The 23523-nt window shown below is 39.7% G+C and overlaps 2 protein-coding genes across 7 annotated transcripts in view; one reads left to right on the top strand and one right to left on the bottom strand.

Moving 5' to 3' along the window:
* Positions 1–6696, top strand: part of mink1 (misshapen-like kinase 1) — a 44889-nt gene extending 38193 nt beyond the window's left edge. For all 6 annotated transcript variants that reach the window (XM_042498767.1, XM_042498770.1, XM_042498771.1 and 3 more), the window contains 3 exons: positions 289–448; positions 560–699; positions 1846–6696. In XM_042498767.1, the coding sequence (XP_042354701.1) occupies positions 289–448; positions 560–699; positions 1846–1929 (384 nt within the window). In that variant the 3' untranslated portion in view covers positions 1930–6696. The remainder of the gene's footprint in view (positions 1–288; positions 449–559; positions 700–1845) is intronic.
* A 3792-nt stretch (positions 6697–10488) lies between these two features.
* On the bottom strand, positions 10489–22221 carry gnb2 (guanine nucleotide binding protein (G protein), beta polypeptide 2). The gene is made up of 10 exons (XM_042499143.1): positions 21529–22221; positions 19349–19428; positions 19205–19243; positions 18706–18812; positions 16819–16882; positions 16389–16551; positions 14702–14768; positions 14416–14617; positions 12471–12687; positions 10489–11779 (listed from the first exon to the last, which is right to left on the bottom strand). Exons 2-10 carry the CDS (start codon positions 19403–19405, stop codon positions 11673–11675), a joined length of 1023 nt encoding a protein of 340 aa, XP_042355077.1. The 5' UTR covers positions 19406–19428; positions 21529–22221; the 3' UTR covers positions 10489–11672.
* Between the last annotated feature and the right edge of the window lie 1302 nt (positions 22222–23523).

The following is a 23523-nucleotide window of genomic DNA, read 5'->3' as shown; positions in this document are numbered from 1 at the left end:
TATCTCAGTGTCATATGTATAAAATGTCACAAAATGATCACTTTATAGGTGCTGCTTCACCAAATTTTGAATTTGAACAGTGCACGGTCATTAAAGGATATGCATTTTTGGGTTGGGGCATCGTGTGACAGTGGGTTGGGATGCAAAACTAATTGGTCATGTGTGCAGGTGGGGGAGCGGGTGCAAGTAGCGGTTCCATTTTTGGAGCAGGTCCTGAAAATCAGACCTGTGCAGGACTCTGATGTGACACCTGCAGGAATTCATCCCCTCTGTTTTCATTTCAAACAGATCCAGAGCCATGTGACACCGCACGCAATTGTGTTCCTGCCGAGCTCAGACGGCATGGAGATGCTGCTGTGCTACGAAGACGAAGGCGTCTACGTCAACACCTACGGACGCATCATCAAGGATGTGGTCCTGCAGTGGGGCGAGATGCCCACATCTGTTGGTGCGGGTCAAATCCAGACAACAAGCTTACATGGGAATAGACAAAAGTCAATGTATCATCTGTACAAACTGTTATCAGCTTAACTTACTAATGTTACATTTTGCCTTGCAGCTCATATCTGCTCAAATCAGATCATGGGATGGGGAGAAAAGGCCATTGAGATCCGTTCTGTGGAGACCGGCCACCTGGACGGTGTCTTCATGCACAAAAGAGCTCAGAGGCTCAAGTTCTTGTGTGAGAGAAATGACAAGGTAAGAGAGGCAGATTCTCAAGATCCAAATCTTTATTTTTTTTCTGATATGTCCAGATTGATTTTAGAAAGTCTGGATAGTAAAAAGCATGGTTATATGTGTGTGTGTGTCCCCTCTCTAAATTCCTATGTTTTTGCGGGTTCATGAAAGCAGTGTAGGCGGAGCTCAACTTCTCTGCATTCCATTTTCCCCTCAGCAGCAGTTTAAGGAGTTTGAGTCGAGCTCAGAGCTCTGACCTCATCAGTCGATCTGGTCAGAGCTAAGGTCGATGGATGAGAGGAGCAGCTGCTGCTGAGGCGAAATGCAAAATGATGGACCTCCTTTTTTGTTGCTACCGCTTGAAAAGCCACGTCACCATTATTGCTACATATGCTGTGTTCAAGACAACTTGGAAGTCAAGATATTCCAGCCTCTCACTAGAAAAAGTACAATGGAACGCTCAAAGTTGGAGTTCCTTCTTCTGAACTTGGGGCAAATTCATATACCCCGACTTCAGCAGTCTGACGTCCCACAATCATGACAGCACCCGTGGTGAGGCGCATTATTAGTAAGATCAGATGTCCTTTATTAATTCCGGAAGGTACTGATACAGAAGGTAGTGAATATACACAATATATACAGAACATCACAGTATACTGAAGCACTGAAATACATTAGCCAAGTATAAAAATGCCGTAAAATAACAATAGGTATAACAGTATCTGTTACCTTATGTCTAGTTTTACCTCTGTTTCGCTCTTATTTGCAAGGAGGCGGCCCCGCTGACGGTGCTATTGTCCATGGTCTAGCCACAGAAACACCAGTTGATCTCTGTGTGTCATGTTTTTACTTTACGTTTGGTGTTGTGCACCTGGAACGCTTAGAAGCCGTAAAATTTGATCTGGGAAATTCCAACTTCCCATTTTGAATGGAAAGCAGCATTTGTTACTGATGCCTACGTCATTACCACAACAACCCTAGCAGATATGTTGGTGACATCTGGACAGACCGTTCCAGTCTGATTACTTGTAAATAAAAGTGCAGACAGTCTGTCCTGAGGTCTAATTTGAGAAACAAATCTGATTTACCTGCAGTCTGAACGCATGCTAAGGTCACTAAAAGCAGCTGAATTCAAAAACATTCATGTCCTTTTGTGGTGCTCCTCAGGTGTTCTTTGCCTCGGTGCGGTCTGGGGGCAGCAGCCAGGTGTACTTCATGACGTTGAACAGGAACTGCATCATGAACTGGTGAAGGAGCAGCTGCTCTGGTCAGTGTGTGGAACCCAGCAGGGTTCAGAGAAGGAAGTGCATCTGAAAATTGTCGTGAACGCATGCACACAAAAGCGAACATCTCTCTCCCTTTTCTCTCCAGCTCGCTTTCACTCACACACTCATGCTCCCAAGACACACACACACACACACACACACACACACACACATTCTCACAGACAAACACACAAACACAAACAATCTCTCAATCCATTCCAGCCTACATGTACACTCCTTCAGACACAGTTTCTACAGAGGCCCCCTGATAACGTTCTCCCTGAATCATCATGATAAATCACTGATGAACTTCAAATGTTTATACCATCTATTCATTTGTACTGTAAATATTCTTGTCTTGATTTACTTTTCTTGGTGGACCCGTGTTCAGTCGTAACTATTTAGTTCCTAATTGTGAAGTATGTTAAAAACATTCCTCGGTGGTTCTACAGTACGTTCTGAAGAAGGCATTATTTACCAATACTGTATGTTGAAATGAAGCTGTAAATAGGTAGCACCTTACACTTAGAATCATCTGCAGGGCTCTTATATAGCCTCCATTCAGTGTGTTGCCACCGGACACATGGACGTCAAATAATAAAATGCTGGAACGCCCATCTGCAGTGGCTTGTGGACCCCCAGTTGTTTTGGGGTCCCCACTATTTCAGGGAGGCTTAAAGGAAGGATTAAGTACAAAAATATATAACAAAGGGACATTAAAGTCAGGAAAAAAGTAGCTTGTTGAAGTATTTTTAGTTCTGTATATTAGACAGCAACCTGAAGTCCGGCTTCCACAAACTTTGTCTGGCCTGAACGGCAACTCGTAATCACAACAAGTAAGCCTTGAATGCTTCAAAAGCAAACTAGATTAAGACAGATAAATGATCAAACCAATCCGAAGTCTCATAAATGTGCAGTACTCCGAATCAGTAATGTGAAATCTCCTGCTTTGCCTTTCTTTTTCTATAGTTTGGGTGAAGCCATTCATTCTTTGACTCATCAGGCTTGTATCTAAACTTTTTGTTTTCATAGATTTACAAAATACAAGAATTTGTTATTTATATGTAGTGATTCTGTATTGGTATTAGCCTACTGGTATTCTTAATTTTACTGTAATTATATTGCCATTATATTGCAATATATGCTATTTTGTGGAGTCTTTGTTTGAAGAGGGGAGTTTGTGTATTTGGCTGGTAGTGTTTGGGAGTTTGTCGACACCTTTTAAAGGAGAGAAAGGGGACGGGATATTTGTCAGAAAAGGAGGACGTTGGAAAAAGAGGATGTCTCTGAGGTTATAGTGATTAAGGGAGATCATTTTCGTGGTCGTTTCACCCTCCTACCACAGTGATCTGCTCTACTGTATTATATTTCAGTTCTTAGACTATTTGGTTAGTGTGGATCTTTTTGTGAGAAGTGTTTGTTCAGGGGATTGCAGTAGAACAGCTCTCGGTGTGGGTACAGTTCATTATTTGTCTTAGGTCAGTGGAAAGATTTAGTTTAGGGCGACTGCAATACCACAGAGGACTCCATCTCATCAGGCACTGTGGAGAAGACGGCTGGAACACATGAGACTTAATATATTTTATATCTATACATTCTGCCAAAGTTCACAGCATATTCTGCAACGGGGGGGATGAATCAAGGCCAAAGGGAATAGAGATCAAATGGCGACTAGGAACTCTTCCTACGAATCACTATCCAATGTTCCAAAAAGTCTGTTTCACACAATATTACAATGTCATGCTAAATTAGCTGCTTGTGATTTCCTATGTGGATGCTGTGTGTGTTTAGTAGTGTATACTTTCCCCCTTGTTGATATTTAACTGCTTTGTTTGCAGCTGCATAGGGGAGAAACTGTGTGCTCTCATACACCAGACAGTACGGTAGTGTGAGGCAGCATTATCAGGAAGTAGTTTGGTGATTTTTTTTTTTGTCAGCAGTAGGTAGGTCAACACGTAAATCAGGCTTTTTGTTGAGTGATTCACGCAGTGTTGCAACACACTTTGGTATCAACAGGTGGACGTTTTCAAATGTAGATATTTTTTAATCATTCCTTATGTATCTCAGCATGGGATTGTTTGGAAAATGTCTACATTTTCAAAAAGTTAGTTCATCTACTTATAAACAGAAGCTGACATGTCAATTTTAAAAGAATGTTTTTGGGGTTTTTTTTAAGCTGCCAGTTTAAAAATCTTTTAGTCAACGTGAAAGGGATCTTGGCTAGTGATCAACAGGATAGTCTCCTAAAAGTCGCAAAGGAGATATATTTCTTACAGGCAAAAAGAGTTATTAAAAATGCATACAGTATATGGTCAGGGCAGAGAGTGTTTAATCAAAGATTATATATATATAGATGGTTAATTTTATGGTGAAATTATAAAGCAAACTGTATATGGGCATGGAAAGCACTTTCACTTCAGTAAATATACATTTACAAATACTGTATATCTCGAGCAGATACTTGGTGTGCATGTAAGCCATTGAAATAGAGTATATAGTACTGTATCAAAGTTGCTTTTCCCCTTTTAGCAAATGTGTTTTTATTCTTGAATATCTGTTTTGTGCCATGACATATGTCACAATTACAATCCACCAGGAGCTCTGGCACTCATGCTTTTTATGGTCAAATCATAATTTTTTATCAATCTGCCATGTTTACAGTTAAAGCAGTGCCTTGGAGTTGGGAAGGTGAGAGGTTTTAGGATGGGTTATGAGCCCCCCCCCCCCACACACACACACACACTTGTCTCTTACTTGAAATCACATGAAGAAGAGGCAAAAGTGTATGTGCTCCCTCATTATGATTTATATCCTGTGCCACTTAAGTGCACTTAAGTCAAATCCAGAATATCCCTTAAAAAGACTTGAAATGCTTTTCTGGCACTTCCTAAATTACCTAAGATGATTAACAGACGATAATTGAGAAAGTGGCAATAACAAATAAATTAACACGTGTCCAATTAATAGAGTGTAACGGGTCTGCTCACAGCGGGAGCCAGCATAGTGAAAAGCCATACATATGAAACGTGTCTGTAGAGAAAACTTAGTACTTGTGCACAGGTCCAATTCAACTCTGTGTGTGATGTCCGCTCAGAAAAATGTAGGTTCTCGCAGCAAAGATGAGATAAGCGCTTATTCTTTAATGATGTTGGTTGTGTAATCTCGTAGTGGGGAAAGTAGCTCGATATATTCTGAGAAGCCTATTTTATAAAATATGTAAATTAGTCTATATTAAGAAATCAAAGTGAATGTACATCTATAAGACAGATTTGTATTTATATGAAAATGTGTACTGCTCTATTAATCAAAGCACAATGTATTTTAAGGCAGAGATCAACGCTATGAGTGGGTGAAACAGAGAGGAGGAGTTTGTTTCGTTTTTCTTTCTTCACTCGTCAGTTTGTTATCAGTAGTTGGTTATAGTGAAACGAGTAATCCGCTGAGACGGACTGTATTTTACTGATGCTTTTCCGTTGAGTTATCTAGACATGAAAATAATGTCTGTCTTGTTACCAGAAGAGTCGACTGTGTCTGTGATTCAGACGCTTGTGGTGACTCACAGAAAGGTGTTGGATCTGGCCTCTGGTGTAAATTGCTTATGTGAGGCTGACAGGCTGTTGATGTGCTCAGGTGATGGCAGGAGACGTCACACTGGTGGTGCAGGGGCGGGGTGGCCCTTGTCGTGGCTCTTGGCTTTGATATTGTATCAAAAAAATGCAGCATTTGGCAAGTGAAAAGTGCATCGATCAGTTAGAATACAGACAAAGACAATTAGACAGTTAGCATTTCTTGACAACTTGAGTTTGATGCTTTTTGTCACCAGGTGTGAAAGTCCTTAAAGGGGAACTCCGCTGATTTTACACATCAAAGGCTGTTGACAGATATTGGGCATTTAAGAAAGCTGTCTGTGGCTCCAGAGAGAGCTGCGCGAAGTCTGATAGATTACCTCATGTCATGTCACTTGAGGCAGCGCCTCGCTGAACACTACAAGTTTGAAAATGCAAAACCTGAGCTTAGAAATACACTGTAAAAAGAGACTACTTGTTTTCACTTTAAAAAAAGTTAGTGCTCGGGCTGCCTTAAAATTTTGAGTTAACTGAACTTAAGATGACAAGTTGAGAGAATTTTGCAATGATTCAATAAAAATAAACTTTTTACTGTCAAATAAATCTAATCATATTGTAATTCAGTCGTTGCTTAAATCCTTTCAAGTTCATTTAACCATAAAGTTTATTTGTTTTGAATCATTACAAAATTTCCATTCAGTCAACTTTTAATTTTAAGGCAGCATAAACACTAACGTTTTTAAGTTAAAACAGTTTCATTTTTTTACAGTGCAAGTTTACCAGGCTACTGAAGGCTGCTGCTAAACTCTGCTTGACTTGCAGCATGAGGCTACATTAACCGCTACTTAGCTTAAAACGCCCGAGAACCCAGCTGAACTGTCTGCAGTCTTGTTGCATTGTGGGTAATGTAGGCATCAGCTTTTTGCAAGGAATGATGCTGCATCCACATGGAATCAGGCAAACGTAAGACGGCACGTCATTTTAGCAGCTGAGAGCAGGACGGTAAAATTAGGTGAGGCCAGCAGAAAATACTGGTAACGGTAGACATCATCGCCATTCAGAGTTACGGAATATACAACTGGATACTACTCAGCTCCTTCATACAAAGAGAAAACAAGGGCAATCTGGACAAATACTGGACATTATTGGAGGAATTACATAAACTAATACACATGAAATAGTTGTACTAAATACTAACTGTATATTTTATTCCATTGTTTTTAAACAATACGGCGTCACCTTGGCATCACATTCTCATGCTTATTTTGTTTCACTGTCCTGCTGTTTGTCTTCATCTTGCTGTCCAGAGAGTTGACCGTCTGCCTGATCCCATATGAGCGAAGCATCAGAATGCAAAAAGACATCATGCATCAATTTTGATTTTTTTTATTTTTATTGTGAGGCCAACCGTGTTATAGAAATTCATCGCTAAATAAGGTTTATGTTTTTGTTTTTTTTTTTCATTCCTAATTTTTTCAGCATTTCAGCTCTATTAAAAATGACAGAGACAGAAAAGGAACGGGCCCCTGACTCACTGATACATGCTGTACCCAGTGAGCTACAGGGACGGCCCATACTGTGTGTTTCTGATGCTAAAGTGGAGCCCTAAACACTACATACAGAGTGCTGCTCAGACATTTCCTCTGCCATTTCCTTTGCAACATCTCAGGTGTTGCCTGGTAACATCAGTCAGAGCACTCACTATCAATACATTTGAAACAGACTGTGATGTGTAAAATCAGAGTTTGCCTTTAACACACATTCATGTTGCATAATATAAAATCTACTTGGAATACTTCACTGTATTTCTACCTCGCCTGTGCTGCACAAGCTTAGTTTGGTGCATCAAACTAATTCATTTGCAGTTGAGACAGCATGTCTAACTGAAAATAAGGAAAATACCAGAGTATCGTATTTGTTCGATCCTCTTTGTTGTCTAAATTGTGTTGACGGTTGTTTTGTCTCGACTGCACTGCAAGTAAATAATTTGATTTAGTAAAAAGTGACATGTTTATTTTAAGGAGACCAAGTAAAGAAATGATCTAAACATGAGCATTTGCTCAAACTCTTGTGGCTCAGCAATGCTGTAAAATTATGATAAATCTCTACATGTAGTTTTGGGTGAGGTTATACAGTCTCGTAAATTTGATTGAGGCAGTCACTTCCAAATATGATGCTTGTTGTCTAATTTAATGCAGCAGAAATTCTTATAATGGGTTGCGGTTTGTAACACAGAGGAGTTTTGCTTGTTGGTTTCCCTAAAAGCACCTTATGGTGTAAAAAAAGTGCTATTTCATTTTGTGCCAAGAGCCATTAAAAGAACCTACAACCTAGTTTTACTGTCAGTTTGACCATCAGCATGAAGTGATGAATTCATGTAAACACGGCAAACTTTGTCATCAGAGAGAGAGGCGCCACAGAGTTGTAGGTAGAGCGCTGAGGGTGTAGAGCATCATCTTGAGTTGTTCTCTCAGATGATGAAGTTTCTTTTTTAATAAGCAATACAAGCACTTGAACAAGTCCAAACCGCGGTTGTCCATCTCAGTGGGACCTGCAGGAAGCGATTCTTCAGTGGCCTTTGGCAGACTGAATGTTGGCTGGTTTGTGTGTTGCTTGTTACAGAAGTCGTTCTGTACTTTTGGTTTGTAATCACGAGAAATAACCGCTTCTCTCTTGTCAGTTTAGTAATCACCTGTTGGGATGCTCGTTCTTGTTTTTGCTATATCCCAGAATCTGCCTTTATGAACTTTAAGCATCGATGATACTCTGACGGGGCACTCCTCTCTCATAGCTTATATTTCTAATCAATAACGTATGAATGGGTTAGCAGCTGTAGCTGGGAGCGAGGCAGTTCAAACTAGGGGAGCTCTAAATCGACATGGATCTTTGGACAGAAATACAATATCCTCTATTCTTTTTCAATAACTTTTTTGTTGTTTTTTGTTTTTTAAAGATGCTCAACATCTTTGCAATGTTTCAGTGTGTGTGCGCGCGTCTGTGTTACTTGTGAGAGGTTAACTCCAGATTGTATTTCATAGACTGATAAACTTTAAACTTTCAAAAAGATTGTGTTGAATGAATTCATGTCTTAATACAGAATTGTTTGAAAAATAAAATACCTTAATCTCATTAGTCTTGTTTCTTTTCTTTGTGTTCTGAGACTCCAGTCAAACCGCATGTACACTGATGCCTTTTCAGGCTGAAATATTAACCTGTGCGGGTGTACTGTGGGTGTGCAAAGCCTTTAACACTGTAGTAGTGAACATGTGAAATACTGTACGGTCAGCATTTCACCACATGATGGTGCTGAAATCAGCTTGGACTTCTTGTCCCTGGATTTGTGTGTGACATAAACAGTATAAAACAACTTTAAAAACTGCTTTGCTTTTAAAGAAAGTCACATTTCTACTTCAGGAAACCCAGATCTGTTTTCAGTGGATTAAACAAACCGGCTAAAAGACTGTTTTTGGAGTAAACCCCTTTCATCCCTGTGAACCTGAGGTGCAGTGAGCTGCAGCACCTCGTGGTGGCTGAAGGTAAAAACACTTCAATCCTGCAACAACAGCAAAAAAAAAGCTACATGTCTTCCTGTATGAAAGATTTCAGTTTAACTTCAATCAGCAGAAAAGGAAAACACAAAGTTAACTACTCTTTGATTACTACTACTACTCTGGATTGGAAATTATATCAAATCACATTGCTTTGACATGAGCACAGACTACTTGTGTTTTTTCCACTTTCACAGTAGAAATACAGAGTACTTTCATTGGTAATTGTTTGTTCAGGTACTTTCCCCTCATTTCTGATTAAACAAGTTTTTAGTTGGGTGTGAGAATCTGCAACTATCATATCCATTTCAGGTGTTGATGTATTTTCAACTTTTAACTCTTGTCTATAAATCTTGTTGCTTTCATACTTTTTTCATCATACTGGTTTTAAATGGTCTATTTTTTATATCACTAGAGGACAAACTCTGTACAGTCTTCATGCTAAAGTTTTGCTTTTTTATGTTTTGTGCGGTTGATATGTATCACTATTTGACAACACATTGTTATTATTAACAGTAGTATTTAAAAAAAAATCAAATCACTGAAAATAATGTAACTTGAATTTTTTTTTTAGATTATTATTTTTCGGCCTTTATTGATAGAGCAGCTGAAGAGAGAAGTTGGAAGTGAATGCAGACTGCTGCAAAGGACTGAGTCTGTATGGGTTGCACACCCTACCAGGTAAGCTATAGGTCACCCAATCTTAAAGAGTGATACGGAAGCTGAGAAGTGCCGTCCTTCCAAAAAATTTCTTTTAAAGTTGATTATTTTATTATTTCAAGAGAATGTGCATTGTTATATCCATAACATTTTTTTAATTATCTAAAGAAAACATGATTTGTTATCTTGATACTAGGTCATTAGTTACCATGAGAAAACAAAAGTTTGTTTTATTTGGTTATCTCAACAAGCTTTGTTATTGATATAACAAGCCAATTATTACATTGTTTTGAGAAAAAAAGCTTTGTTATCTCATGATAAGATAAATCATCATGACATAACAAAAGGTTGTTTTATTTCGTTAACTCAGAAAAATGAGTATTACAAAAAAAAGGTTGTTCCCTCATATTAGGCTACTTATATTTTCTGCTAAACATAACAAACTAATTACTTGTTATCTCGAGATAACAGCGTTACAAAATATAATCGGAGGAATGGTCGTTCTCAGCTTCCATACTCTTTTCAGTGATGTTTGTGGTAAATAAATAACAAACTACAATCTGTGCTACTGTATTTAGGCGATTTAGAAACTATACCATTGGTAATGCCATAGCAGGGGTCAATGCGTGTGTTACCAATCAATACCAGAACAAACATTTTTAAGTCATATCTCAGGCTGAACTGCACCTGAATACACACTTTTTTCCACTGAGCTGATCACTGTCCAAGTGTTTACATAAAGAAATGCTTTACAAAAGAAACCACAAAAACTGGCAGGAGAGGCTATTATTTATTAATATTATATACAATTATACCATCATAATGTCCAGATAATACATTGACAATGTCAAAGTATGAATACTGGCTCCTGCTTTATTAAGATGTGTCTTATAATGCTTTTAATTTTTCCACCCACCCTCTGAATCTTAAATCTTTTTTTTTTGTTAATTTAACTTTATCAATATTCTCTATTAATAATCCTTAAAGTGTATCTGAGGCACACAGGGAGAACATGAATAAAATAAGTGTAAAAAAACAAAAAAAGAATAAAACAAAAGCTTAAGAGCAGATGTACTGTATGGGGAGGGGGAGGAGGGGGGGGGGGGGAATATCTATAAAAACAGTGACTACATGATGTTTGGAGCCAGATGGAAATAAGAGTTGACATTTTTCCTTGGACTCTGTCGATCATCGGCCCGTCCTGTCTGTCAGTGGTTATGGTTTTTTTCAGTGTTAATGGACTCACATGATTCTCCTTCATGACCGCTCTTCCTTCACATTAGCATCGCCGAGATACATGTGGTACTGAGACAAAAATAGTACAGAAAAATTCGTCTGAAGTGCATTTTGGACTTCATTGTAAACAAAGACAGAATTGTCCAATAACGTCTTCTCCCCCTGTTTAACTCGAGGAGCAGTGTCTCTCAGGAAAAAGTGTGTGTGTGTGTGTGTGTGTGTGTGTGTGTGTGTTAGACATGTTAAAAGGCTTCAGGTAATAGTGGCGTTTGTGTTGTGTGTGTTTTTTTATGTGAGCAGCTGAATTTTTAACTGTGTTTTGTCACATTTTTACATTTTACAGATTGTGTGTGTGCGTGCGCGCGTGTGTGTGCGTGTGGTTCTGTAGCCTTGCTGCTGTGCACTTATCAGCTGTAGGTAGTGTGGGCGTGTGTTCAGGTCTTGTGTCGTCTTGTCCTGCATACAGCGTGTGTGTGTATGTGTGTGTGTAAACTCATACCTAAGTCATATATATTATGTACAGTACATGTTGCAGTTTGTCTGTTGAATCTTACATACAGTGAATACGGGGTGCAAACTGTGTCCCGAGATGGGAGCGGTGTCTGTTGGACGTGTGTGTGTGTGTGTGTGTGTGTGTGTGTGTGTGTGTGTGTGTGTGTGTGTGTGTGTGTGTGTGTGTGTGTGTGTGTGTGTGTGTGTTTGCTGTTCCTGTGCGTGGCTCAGTTCCAGATCTTAAGGAAGCTGTCCCAGGACCCGGTGCACACCGCCATGCCGTCATCATTCACACCCAGACAGCTCACACGATTGTCATGGCCGGCCAGGACCCCTGCAGGGACGACGAGGACAAACAAAGGAGGACTTGTTACTGTAAAAATGTTTTGCTCTCCAGACTGTGCCAAAACGATTTTTTTAAACACTCAGAACACAGTGACCTTGTGTTTATTCCTGCTTTAACTTGAAATTGAGGGTGGGACATTTCTCCAAACTTTGTTTTTTTGTTGTTGTTGTTTTTTTTTTTTTTAACAAAATAAGACTTGTGACATGTAAACAGAGCTCCATTGCCTCCAAAAATGATTCAAAAGTAAGCTTAAAACTGTGAAATCATTAAAGAGAAAAAATCAGTAAAAAAGAAATACTCTTTCAGTATTTTGCACTGAAATCCTGTTAAGTTAACATTCATTGATTTGTTTGCTGGAGAATTTGGCTCCATGGTGCTTAGAAAAGGACATCGATGATGTTCTTATCAACTTCACCTTAGGCAGTTTAAAGGGACAGCTCAACCTAAAATCAAAAACTACATATTTTTCTACTTACCTGTAGTATTTTTTGTAGTATTTTTTTAAATCAATCTAGATTGTCTTTGTGTGAGTTGCAGAGTGTTGGAGATAGCGGCTGTAGAGATGTCTGTCGTCTCTCCAGTATAATTCAACTAGATGGCACTCGGCTTGAACCTTTCTCAACCTACTTTTTGTCATTACACCAGCACACGGCTGTTTCCTCTCGCCTCCTCCACCCACCTGCTCTGTCTCCCTTCATGGCGTCCCAGATGTTGCAGTTAAAGTCGTCATAACCAGCCAGCAGCAAACGGCCAGAGCGCGAGAAAGCCACGGAGGTGATGCCACAGATGATGTTGTCATGGCAGTAGAGGCTGAGCTCCTGGTCTGCACGCAAGTCAAACAGCCTGCAGGTGGCGTCGTCAGAGCCTGTGGCGAAGGCGCTGCCGTTGGGAAAGAACTGAAGAGGAGCACAGGAAGTGGGATGAGAAGCAGGAAGTGTGGCTCTATCAAGATACTCTTTACAAAAGACAAGTGATTGTGAGTAAGTGAAGAGCTCCCTGTACATGCTCTAATGTGACTGCAAACTGTGTTCTCATTGCCTACACCCTTGGACTGAATCTGATCCCCATGTTTTAATACAGAATCTGCCCTCCTGTCATCCATCTGATATAACCTGTGCTGTGCGTCAGTCCAGACTCCAACTGGAGACCGTCTCAGTCTGGACTGATGCAGGATGTTCAGATATGGTGTTAATTGATAATCTTGTTAATCCCTTAGCGTGCTCCCAGTTTAAATCCCCCCTATAGCTGGGACAAGACAGTGTATGACGTCACCAAGACAAATCCCGGAGCTGCTCTGTTGATAGTGTATTAGACAGTTCACAGGAGGGATAGACCGCCACTTAACACCGCTGCTGGGCCGATACCAGCGCCCGACATTTTGACTTTCTCATAGATGTGTCAGTTAATAGACACACCCTGTGTACAAAACTTTTGTTCTACCTCTGGTACATTCAGATTTGTTATTGGGATTACATAACGTGTCTCAATATTGTTTTTATTTTTGGTCAACGTGTAGATCCCAAGTTTACTATCCACGGTGTGGTTAAACTGTAGGTTTATTAAGTAGTTAGCAAAAGCAACTTTAAAAGTCATTCCTATAAGGCTATATTTAGCTTGTTTTTTTATTTGGGGTTATTTTTTTAAAGGTCCAGTGTGTAGGATTTAAGCACATATATTGGCAAAAATGGTATATAATATTTAGGACTATGTTTCCATTAGTGCATAACTACCTGAGAATATAAATTGATGTTACCTTAGAATAAGACATTTATTTTGATATATGAAGGGCGGAGCCGCCATGTTGTTCTACAGTAGCCCAGAAAGAACAAACCCAAAATTGGCTTTAGATAGGGCACTTTGTGTTTCTGTCTCAGCCAGTGTAGTTCACCTACATGCTTAAGAGGTTTCAGTTCTGCCCCCTCACCACTAGATGCCACTAAATCCTACACACTGGACCTTTAAGACTTGACTAAGCTCCTCCAGAGATTAGGAAGAACATATGCAACTGTTTTTGCTGGCTGGGTAGTACTTCCCACAATCTTGGAACCCATCGGATATCAGTCTGATGGCGATTTAGCCTCTGGGGCAACGGCTAATATTTTGGGGTTTCTGGTGTTGCCATCAGACAGTCCAGGCAAGGACTTCCTATCTGTTGTTCATTTACATGTTTTACAGATTGATTGGCAACTTTGGATAAGGGAATGGAGTTGTGGGACAACATCTACGAAACTTAATCTGTGTTAGGTGATAGCAGATGTGTTCTGAGATTGGATTTTGGCCAATGCGTATCGCTTCTTTTGCTCTCCAAAGGGACTGTTCACCTGCAGGTAACCAAAGCCCACTCAAATGTGATTGGTCAATACTACTTGGACTACAATTGAAAACCAGAACACTTTCAACACCAGAATCTTGTCCCATTCCCACAAGTCCTGCATACATTAACTGATATTTGTTTATAGAGATTATACTTTCCATGATGAGTAAAGAGAACCTAATGTTTTAAAATCGATGCAGTGCCCCCCTAAACTCTCAGCCTGGATGAAAAAGATAGTACAAATAAAGATCCACGTTTGACAGCTTGTAGTCCAGTCACAAGGCCACCGGTGCCCTGAGAGCACACTCACGCAAATGGCGTTGATGTCAGACTCGTGCCCTGTGAAGGTCTGCCGGCACATGCTGTCCCTGATGTCCCACAGTTTGACCGAAGCGTCGCAGGCTCCCGACACAAAGGTGCGGAGGTCGGGCGACAGGGACAGACTCATGACATCACCGCTGTGGCCGGAGAAAACCGTGGTCTGCTGACTTGTCTCAATGTCCCACAGTGCACTGGGGGCAGAAAGCGGAGAGTTAGACACCGATCAGCTCTTGTTTGCACCGCACACTGTCTGCATTTTGATGTCTGTGGTTTACCATGTGGTGTCTCCTGAACTCGTGATGATTTGATTGTCATCGATGAAGCGGCAGCATGACAGGTAACCTGAGAGAACAGAGGACAGGTGTTTGGGTGAGTTTCTGTTGTGGGCATGGGCGGACTATGAGACTATGGGCTCCTGGGCATAGACAAGCAAAAGGCCCCATCACCTCTACTACACAGAACAACGTACAGACTTTGTCCTGGCTTTGCATCTTTTTAGTGTTTTTTTTTCTCTCTTTATAGTTGCCAGCAAGGTTTTGTTGGTTTTGTGTCTCTTTGTGGTAATGATGTGTCCTAATGTTATATTTGGGTATTTTTTGGTTGTTTTGTTTCTCTTTGTAGTGGTTTTGTGTCTCTTTGTGGTAATTTTGTGTGTCCTTGTAATTGTTTCATATTACATTGAGATCACTTTTTGTCTCTTAGGGTTATATTTGTTTTGTGTCTCCTTATAGTTTATTTGCATCTCTCTGTAGTTGTTTTGTGTCTGTTTGTATTTTTTTTTTTTTTTTTTTGCATCTCTTGGTCATTTTGAGTCTCTTAAGTATATAAATGTATTGTTTTGGGCTGTTTTGTTTCTCTTTGTAGTTCCTTTGTACCTCCTTGTAATTATTTTGTGTCACTTGAAGGTATATTTTTGTAATTTTTGGTTGTTTTGCTTCTCTTAGTAGTCATTTTGTGTCTCTGTAGTCCCTTTGCATCTCTTTGTAGTCATTTTGTCTCACTCTGAGGTGTATTTATGTCATTTTTGGGTGTTCTGTGTCTCTGTAGTTTCTTTGCATCTCTTTGTCATTTTGTGTCTCTTCGAAGTATATTTGTGTGTTTTTTAGTTGTTTTGTTTGTCTTTGTATTTAATTTGTGTCTTTTTGTAGTTCCTTTGCACCAATTTGTAGTCATTTTGTGTTACTCTGAGGTATATTTTTGTAATTTTTGGTTGTTTTGTTTCTTTTTGTAGTCGTTTTGTGTCTCTTTGTAGTCCCTTTGCATGTCTTTGTGGTCATTTTGAGTCTGGGCCTGTACCCGGTGGACCTCTTCACTAATCCATCCATGATTGTGGGGCTGAATGAAATATATTAAAGGTGATCTGCACACACACAAATTGAGATATCGTTTAAGAGTTGGCTAGGTGATAGTAGAGTGATAGTATAGTGTCTACTATAAATTATGATTATTGTAATAGTACGCTGAATGTAGAAAAAAATAGGTAAAGGCAGAGAGAGGATGTAATGTCATTTTCTCCATATATCTCTATTCATTTCAGTTTTGCAAATAACAATGTATATAGTTGGCTATAGTGCTTTCTGTTGTGCAGACTTTGCCAGACACCTGATTCCCTATGAAAAAAAGTCTTTAAAGCACTCGCTACTGCTCATGAATCTTGTTTCTGTAAACGCTCGGTAGAGACATCCTGATATTGAGTTGCAGCCCATTTTCCAAATTACATTGAGCAGCACAGTAGCTACAGTGTCACAAACCGCAGTCTCACAGACAGGAGTTGATGTCTCAGCTCATTAAGACAGCGCTGCCCTGCGATTAATTAACCATGTAAATGAAATCTTCATTGTTTAGGGGTTTGGGAGCAGAGCTTTCCCACGAGGCAGAGGACTGCTGCAATGTTCGTCTGCAGTGTCATCAGTCTGACTCACAGGAAGAGTCGAAAAGGATGGGAGTGTGATATTCTTTCACCTGTGTGGCCAGGTAGCTCCCTGCTGACCCTGACATTGCCCTCGCGAGTCTTCAAGCAGTAGATAGAGCAGATGTTGTCCAGGCCTCCGCAGGCTACGTAGTTCCCAGAGGGGGCATACGCGCAAGTCATCACCCAGGAGGAGCGCAGAGGGATGGCATGTATCTACAAAGGTATTTGGAAGCAGCACACACACTTTTGGAGTGGAAGAAACCCAATGCTAACACTTAATAAGAGCTTAAAATGGGTTAGTATTGACACCGAAAATGCCACTGTAAATGTTAGAATAAGTCATGGCACAGAGGAAGCTGTTATGAGTCAACCACACTCCTACAAGAGAAAGACTTTACTCCACTTTCACTTCCAGTTCGGACCGAGGCCAAGTGTGACTATTTATTCGGCTGATGAAAAGTATTATTCAGCTGACTTTACCTTGTTAGTGGTGTAGCTGTCCCAGATGATTAGTTTTCCATCTTGAGAGGCACTAACCAGAAGCCTGCCGAGACAAATATTCAAACATCTCATACTTTATCTAATGATGCACGTCCAGTAAGTGTTCATTTTCTGGATTAAATATATTCAGTTAACAACTGCCTAAAGTCTTCCACAATGACTTACCAATACTTATACACGCAAAATCTTAAAAACTGAAAACTTTGGTTTGACAGATTCTGCATTCATTTTTAGAGTCTAGAATTCTAAACCGAATGATGTTTTGGCTCTACGTTTTTGAATACTTTGTGAGTTTGTGAGGCTGTTTTGGGCATAGCAGTGCTTTGAGCTAAATGCTAACATCAGCATGCTATCGCAATGAAAATGCTAACATGCTAATACAAAATGTTACTTAATCAGAGAAGTCCCACTGAGATTGAGATCTCATTTTAAAGAGAGACCTGAGTACATAATAAAAACATAAAACAAACAATTTCACTGTAAACAAAATAATATTTAAAAAAGAAATTAAATAAAATATAATAAAGCAATAAAATACAATAATAAGTCCATTAAAACAGGTTAAAAACAGTCCCAATTAAAATCAGATTAATGTTTTGACTAATTGTTTTAAGTGATCAATTGGAACCAGAGTATCAAGTGAAGCAGATGACGTTCACCATGGTTACCATCTTAGTTTAGCCTCATAAGCACTAAAGATATGGCTCATAGTTCAGGCTACCACTTTTCAGAATGGCTAGCTTGGTAGCCTGCACCAATAGCATATCTATGTTCCCCAGCTCAATACCCTCTACATATGACACATCCAGACCTCTCCAAGGCTTTTATGTTTTTTCCCCTAGATCAAATGTTTAAGTATGTTTTAGTGGGTTGATATGCTGAATTCAGTCACCTTTAGCTAATGGCAGGGTAATTAAACTTTTTGGAATGGGGACCAGATTAGATAATGTAAAAAATATCTGGGGGCCAGCTGCTTCTCACATCAAATTTTTTTTTCTATAATCCCATACAAATGAGACAAATGCAACTGTCTTCATCAGTCAGTGAACAAGTAGTCACAGACATGGCTACTTTTTCTGTGGCCATGTCTGTCACATAGCAAGAAATGTTTGCTGTCAGGTAACCGTTCTGTTTGTTTGTTTGTTTACCAAGTATTTATGAAAACACATCAATTCTGCCTGAAAAGTTCCTACTTGATGCATTTATATAAACTGTGTCATAGTTCTGCCATTGTTAGATGAAGATGATGTTGAACAATTAAGCAATATTATATTAAAAGTCAAGCCGAGGGCCATTTAAAATTGGTTTGAGGGCCACAATTGGCCTTGGAGCTGGAATTTAGACATGCCTGGCTTAGAGCCTATTGATGATGAAACCTACGCCCTTAAAGTTTTGCACAGGTCTGACTGTAGACATTAACATCTCCATTGTAGATTTATTCCATTCAAACTGCATTTGAAATGCCCATCTCCCTTACATTCCTGCGTTTTCTATTATTGCTGCAGTGAAGATGTTAGTTTAATATCAAGAGACATATATAAAAATGTGTTAATTTTTTAAACCAACAAGAAAAACAAATGCAAAGTGTGCCTTATGTGTTTTATAAAGGGACTCCAGAGCTGATAGAGCTGAGGAACAAAGAACCTTAGAAGCATAGATGACCCGCCTACACCAGTTTGGTAACTTTAAAAATGATGATTGTTTTTTTTCCATATTGAAATGTAATGTATTTCTTTCATCCCATGTTAAGGTGCTGTTGTATGGAGACGAATTGTAATGGTATGTTTATGAAATGCAAAGCACCAGTTTGTTTTAATCACAATCAAAGTCAATTTCACGAAAACATTTGGAACAGTAAAGACTCACTTTGAGTCTGTGCCCCAGTGCATGGCGTAGATCTTAGCGAGGTGGCCGCGGAGGGTGCGTCTCGTCCGCATCTGAATCCTTCCCACAGGATCCAGACCAGCAGTTATCTGGGTTAGTGACAAGAGGTTAATCAAACAATTACTGCTAATGAAATTCAGTGACTTTTTTTTCTAATGAGTGTGTGTAGCAGTGTGTGGCACGTTTCCCTTTAAAGCTTCTGGAGATTTTACCAGTATTGTAAGATATATCACTATGAAGACAAAATCAGCACAAGAAAAGCTAATATTTCATAAATATAAAAGTTAAAATGAATTTATAAAATATGATATTGATGTATAAAGCACAGCACAAGACAATGACTGACCACCATGTTTATACTTGAGGTGATCATGATCAAACATCAATAACCAATCATCTTTCTCCCCCCAAAACTCCCCCCAAAATATAAATACATTTGTTATGTACTTTGCCACCTGGGATGTTCAGTATCAGCACTTACCTGTGTCAAGGTTGAATCTCCGCATGCTTTCCTGGCATCCTGATGGACATGAAATCATTGGATGAAACAACCGAAACATTACACAACATGTAAAGTTTTATCATTCCAGAGGTGAAAACTTAACTATAAAAACATCTGACTCACTCGTATCTGGTTCCGAAGTTGCTCGGCCTCCTGACGAAGCTGCTCCAGCTCACTCATTTTGGATTTGTCTGAACCGTCACCTGTTGGTGGCAGGACAATATCAAATATCAAATATCAAATATATTCTAATTTATAAAGTATCATGCCATAATTAAAATGGAAAGAGACAACTTTTTCCCCTTTAGATTTTCCAAGTAGCATAATTGTTGGCACCACAGTTACAAAGACAACTTGATTGCTTTTCGTTTTCCTTAGAGCTTAACAACGACTTATAGCACATGAAATACTGTATTTTATTTTCCACGGTTATTTTGGTAGTTCCACTGTGCACCATTTCTGTTACTAGAAATAGTAACTTCAGTGAACTGAAATTTACACTCTTTGTATCTGGTGATAGCTACCCAGGAAAACAAGTGCTATCCTCTCCCTGTTTCGGTTGCACCAAAAATTGAGCAGTCATGTTCCCGGCAGTTCGTACCCAGTGACAGCATTGCATATTGAAAGTGAGGCTTATAGGTAACCAATATAAAAAAACTCTGATTGTGTCATTATTCTATAGCTATTAAACTGTCCCTTCAACGTTTACCTCATAATGAGTTAAAGCAAAAAAAAAAAGTATCTATTGCCACTTTAATAAAATGACTGCCACTGAATCCCAGTGGGGCCCACTGGGATTATCATAATTTCATGTGTTCATAATCCAGTAATCCAGGAGTCCACTCTCAAAAATGAATCAATTAAGTAAAAATAATGTGCTTAAAATTCACTTTGTCCCTGATTGAGGAAAGAAAAAAATAAAATAAAAGCCACACATTTTAATCTCTAAGGTTTACTGAACCCACACAGTGAGAAAAAACCTTGTAATCTGTTTATGGCTGTGCAACCATGCCTGCTTTAACTAGGCAGAATAATCTGTAATGACTAAGATGCTATCGAGCAGCCAGCACCGCAGATACTGAGCGAACACTCCCTTTAAAGCCCAGATAACTTGTTACACTCTGCATTTACAGGTTGTATATCTAGTCACAATTTGGACATGTTTTGTCATTTGAGGCACTGTGTTTCCTAAAAAGGAACATGGCAGGAGGTGCATCATTTCACTCTGGGCCAACTGGGGTCACACATACTGTACATCGCTCTCAGTAGGAAGCAGCATTTCCTGTTCCTGACAGTTACACATTCAAATCGCCTCCCAAACAGGGAGCTTCTATTTGCATTTGCAAAGCGATTCAAATCCACAGCAAACACACATACAGTGCACACTGCAAAGGAAGAGCAATTAGCTACAGTAGGTCACTGTTCCCTGGAGGGACCTGCGACCAGATGGATCACACGGCACTAATGGAAGCCAAAAAGGGTGCATCATGGGTCTCAGTCTCCTGGCACAGCTGCTCATTTAGCCAATGAGGAGGAGAGGAGCTGAGGGGGGTGATGCATCAGAGATCGGGCCTGGATGGGTCCAGCCAGATGCTCAGATGTTTTTGTCGCCCTGTGAGCATCGAGCAGCTTTGTGCTGATATCATGCCAGTGGACAGTGTGAAAAAGACACATTATCATACAGACTCCACCTGCACTGATGCATGGCCTAGTAGCAGACATGAGGCTAATATCGCCTTCATGATGATGAAGGAGGTTAGACTAAAGCACATGAACATCTGAGGGGACTTTACTCTCCTTTGGGCGCATATTTCATAACACAAGGAGACAGAAATTCAAAGAGCATGATGCCAAAGTGTGACTGGCCCCACCCCTTTGAATGTGATGTGGAGCTACACCAACATGGCATGGCTACATCTGCAACTGGAGGAGAGAGCAGAGCCCAAAAAAAAAAAAAAAAAACCCACTGCAAAGAGCAAATGTCAGAGAACAATGTGCTCAAAATTAAATCCGCAGTGAATAAAGATTCATATCTATAGGAGGGATTTTCATCCCTCCGCAGCATAGAAAGATTCAAATACAGGCCCCATAAATGCAGCTACATCACATATTGATCCGCACACAGTGAGCAGATGAAGGCCTTGACCACATCTTGTTTCAGATGCTGAGCCCCTACGATGCGGATGTCGCCAAATTAATTTAGTCGAAAAGATGCCACGAACAGGCACATCATCACCCAGCCATCTTACAGCCAATAGGCCGGCCTGCAGCGGCTGTCACAGCGTTTGATAATGGGTGGCTACCTGTTAATTCTCCCGATGATTTTGCTGCTTTTTTCCGCCGTGGAAAAAAAATGAAAGCAACGTCCCCACTTGAAAGAAAAAAATCAAATCGTGGAGGATTTCACTAGATGTCTTTTTCACTCATTAAAAAAAAAAAGATCCACTTAGAGCTCACGATGTTTCCAAATCCTTCAGCGAACAGGCAAACGGAGGAGGGCTACACACATTTCCATTTCTCTGCTTTAGTGGAGCCTCCCGAAAAAGATGAAATCTGCTGCTGCCTTTTCCTCCTCGAAATGCTGTCCCCCCTTTTTTTCACGCCCGATCACTTCACAAAAACATCTTTGTCCGATGTAAACAAACACAATTCAGCTCGGTCCCCCGGCCCCGCATCAAGCGCTGTCCATTAAATACTATTCAGTCCGTTTTACTCCGATTCTGCTTTTCGTGACGTTATCCTCGTTTCCTTCCTCTCTTTGGTTTCCTCCTCCCTCTGCCGACACTTCATCAGGACAGCCGCCTCCGAGTCAACACTGAATTACTGAGTAAAAATGTGCCTCTTATAGAAAATAATGCCTTTTTCTTATTAAAAAAAAAGCTTGTGGCTGCAAGAAATCAGCCCATCAGCAGATGTACTGTGCGCATTTTTCTCCCAGTATAAAGAGCGGCGGCCCTCTCGGTCAGTTATCCACACAGTTCCTGTTTTTTTTTCTCTCCTTCTCTCTGAATATCATCATTCAGAAACAGGCAGCCAGATCACGCGGCGGGCGCTTGCAGAAGGATCTTCAAATCCGGGCATGAAGCATGTTTCAACCACACCCATCTCTTAAATACTGCTAAATCCCATGACCCCCCTCTGATCTGATCAGACCACTGCAGGTTTGAGATCACTATCTCACAAAAGTTTTATCTGTTCAGAGAACTGAGTTGATCCTTCAAGTCAGGGGTCCCAATAATTTCTTTTTTTATTATGATCATTTCATATTTAGCAGAGAGCAACACAATGACGAAAGTATTTTGGAGATAAATGTCCGTTCATAAGATGCTTTTCCAGTGATTTTGGAAGTCAAATTAACAAGAAGAGTATAAAGAGCTGAACTGATGGTTAGATCAGATGATGTCTGAGGGCTGGTGGAGATTTTGTAGGGGAGACCGGGGTCAGTTGTGACGCTTTTGTACTTACATGAATTGACCTACCATTACCCATAAACTACTTAACTCTTTGAAACTTGAGTAAATTAGCTTGATTTCTCTCAATAAATGTGGGAATATAGCAATAAGCAACGGAAGAAGAAATGACCACCAAATTAGCAAGAACTTAGTCAAAAGTACAAGTAAATTACCTGAAAATTAGTTTAACACACACACACACACACACACACACACACACAAAACAAAACAAACAAGCCAAACAAGACTTGGAAAAAGTGCAAAAAATTATATAATAATTGTGTAACATAATTTTAAATATGTAATTATCATAAATATTGTTTTTCCCTGAACATTTTCCCCTAGCTTTTAAAAGTAGTCAAAATAGGACAGCACCACACTGTGGCAATAATAAAAAGATGCTTTAATTGGAGTGCTGTCCTATTTTGACAACTTTGATAGCACCCAGTTTCAACAAGTTATACTGTGAGTGAGCAAAGGTTTAAAAACTTCTGAAAGGCATCTGAGATAAGCACAAGAAAAGTGACGTCACTCCAGGTTTCTAAGGGTTAAACTGTAATGAAAATAAATTGATTCCTGTAGGCCTAAAGATATAAACATCTTGTAGCAATTTATCAAGTTGTTTAGAACAGTAGGCTTTTGAGTTTTCTTTTGTTTCATTTTGAGAAAAAAAAAGTTTAACAACATGTCAGCAATAACAACCTGAGAGTTTTTTTTTTTTTTTAAGTTTTTTAAAAAAGTTAAATAGTTGAATTCTGCACAGTCATATTATGCTCAGGCTCAGCCAACACTGATAATCAATTTGACATCAGAAAGATGTTTGACTCTAACATTGGACAGATGTTA

The sequence above is a fragment of the Plectropomus leopardus genome, chromosome 13, assembly GCF_008729295.1.
Source record: "Plectropomus leopardus isolate mb chromosome 13, YSFRI_Pleo_2.0, whole genome shotgun sequence".
Taxonomy (NCBI): domain Eukaryota; kingdom Metazoa; phylum Chordata; class Actinopteri; order Perciformes; family Serranidae; genus Plectropomus; species Plectropomus leopardus.
The sequence above is the reverse complement of the archived record's forward strand: the minus strand, read 5'-3'. Positions and strand labels throughout refer to the sequence as shown.

Coding starts and splice junctions, on each gene's coding strand:
- gnb2 (XM_042499143.1), bottom strand. CDS start 19,405: ATGAGTGAGCTGGAGCAGCTTCGTCAGGAGGCCGAGCAACTTCGGAAC. Junction 14,618..14,701: donor AGTTCAGGAGACACCACATG/GTAAACCACAGA, acceptor TTCTGCCCCCAG/TGCACTGTGGGACATTGAGA. Junction 11,780..12,470: donor CATGAAGGGAGACAGAGCAG/GTGGGTGGAGGA, acceptor TCGTCCCTGCAG/GGGTCCTGGCCGGCCATGAC.